At 46.3% G+C, this 952-nt stretch overlaps 1 protein-coding gene across 1 annotated transcript; it reads left to right on the top strand.

Annotated features, from left to right (window-relative positions):
* Window positions 1-205: 205 nt before the first annotated feature.
* Pmar_PMAR016933 (hypothetical protein) lies at window positions 206-832 on the top strand (the record flags this gene model as incomplete). The annotated part of the gene is made up of 1 exon (XM_002777693.1): window positions 206-832. A coding segment is annotated over one exon (627 nt), but the record flags the coding sequence as incomplete, so codon positions are not given.
* Window positions 833-952: the final 120 nt, after the last annotated feature.

The raw sequence follows: 952 nt of genomic DNA, 5'->3' as shown, positions 1-952 counted from the left end.
TAAGAAGTTGCTTGTCTATGTTGATGCTAGCCAAAGCACTTGGGGGGTGGATATTAGAACTCCAAGTGGGACTAGGGTTTGCGCTAAAGGTGGTCTTTTCCCTCAGCCAAAGAGGGATAAGTGGACTATTCCGCAGAAGGAGCTACTTTCTCTTATTTATGGTAGAGACCTTCTTATAAATGTGTGGAAAACAGTGGATGAGAGTATGAGAGATCAATGTGAAGCTCTCATACTGAGTAATTCTCAAATCAATTGTTACAGAGTCCACAAAGAAGACCAGGCGACTGATATGAAGGCGTGGGAACGCAAGACTATTCAGTCGATGCGTGGCTTTATGATGAATCATTCGGTCGTTCTACGTCATGTGGCTACTACCTGGAATTCCGCTGATGGTATTACCCGTGGTACCTTCCCTAATAAGGTTAGTGATGATATGGTCAAGGCAACGGCCGCATGGTGGAAGACCGATGATTTTACACTTGAAGCCCCTTGGGGTATGTCAGTGGACTTTGACTTTGAACTGGTTGACGAAGGTATCATCAGTGATGCTAAGGAAGAGGCCGCTGATGAGACTGCGGATCCCGTAAACCGGGTGGCTAAGCTGACGCTTGAGAGTGCTGATGGCTCTTTGGACCTCAGTATTAGGAAGCATCAGGATTTATTACGCCGACTTAGAAGATGGCAAGCGAAGGCTCTGAAGAAGGCGTACCAAGAACCCTCATGGGAAGAAGCTTGGTTAAGTCTTTTATTATGGAAGCAGTCTTCTTCGAAGGAGCTTTCATTAATTAAGTCAGTCATCTTGGGTACCACCGACGCTGAGGGTAAGCACAAGGTAAGTGCGAACACCCAGCGTAGGTGGAAACTATCTTACGAGGTAGATGAGGTTACTAAGATTCTGCATCGCAAGATTCGCCAAGATAACTCGGGAAGGGTTAGGCGACAAGTGGCTATA

This window comes from Perkinsus marinus, assembly GCF_000006405.1.
Source record: "Perkinsus marinus ATCC 50983 genomic scaffold scf_1104296951228, whole genome shotgun sequence".
In the NCBI taxonomy this organism is placed as follows: domain Eukaryota; phylum Perkinsozoa; order Perkinsida; family Perkinsidae; genus Perkinsus; species Perkinsus marinus.
This window is presented reverse-complemented; position numbering and strand designations above follow the sequence as displayed.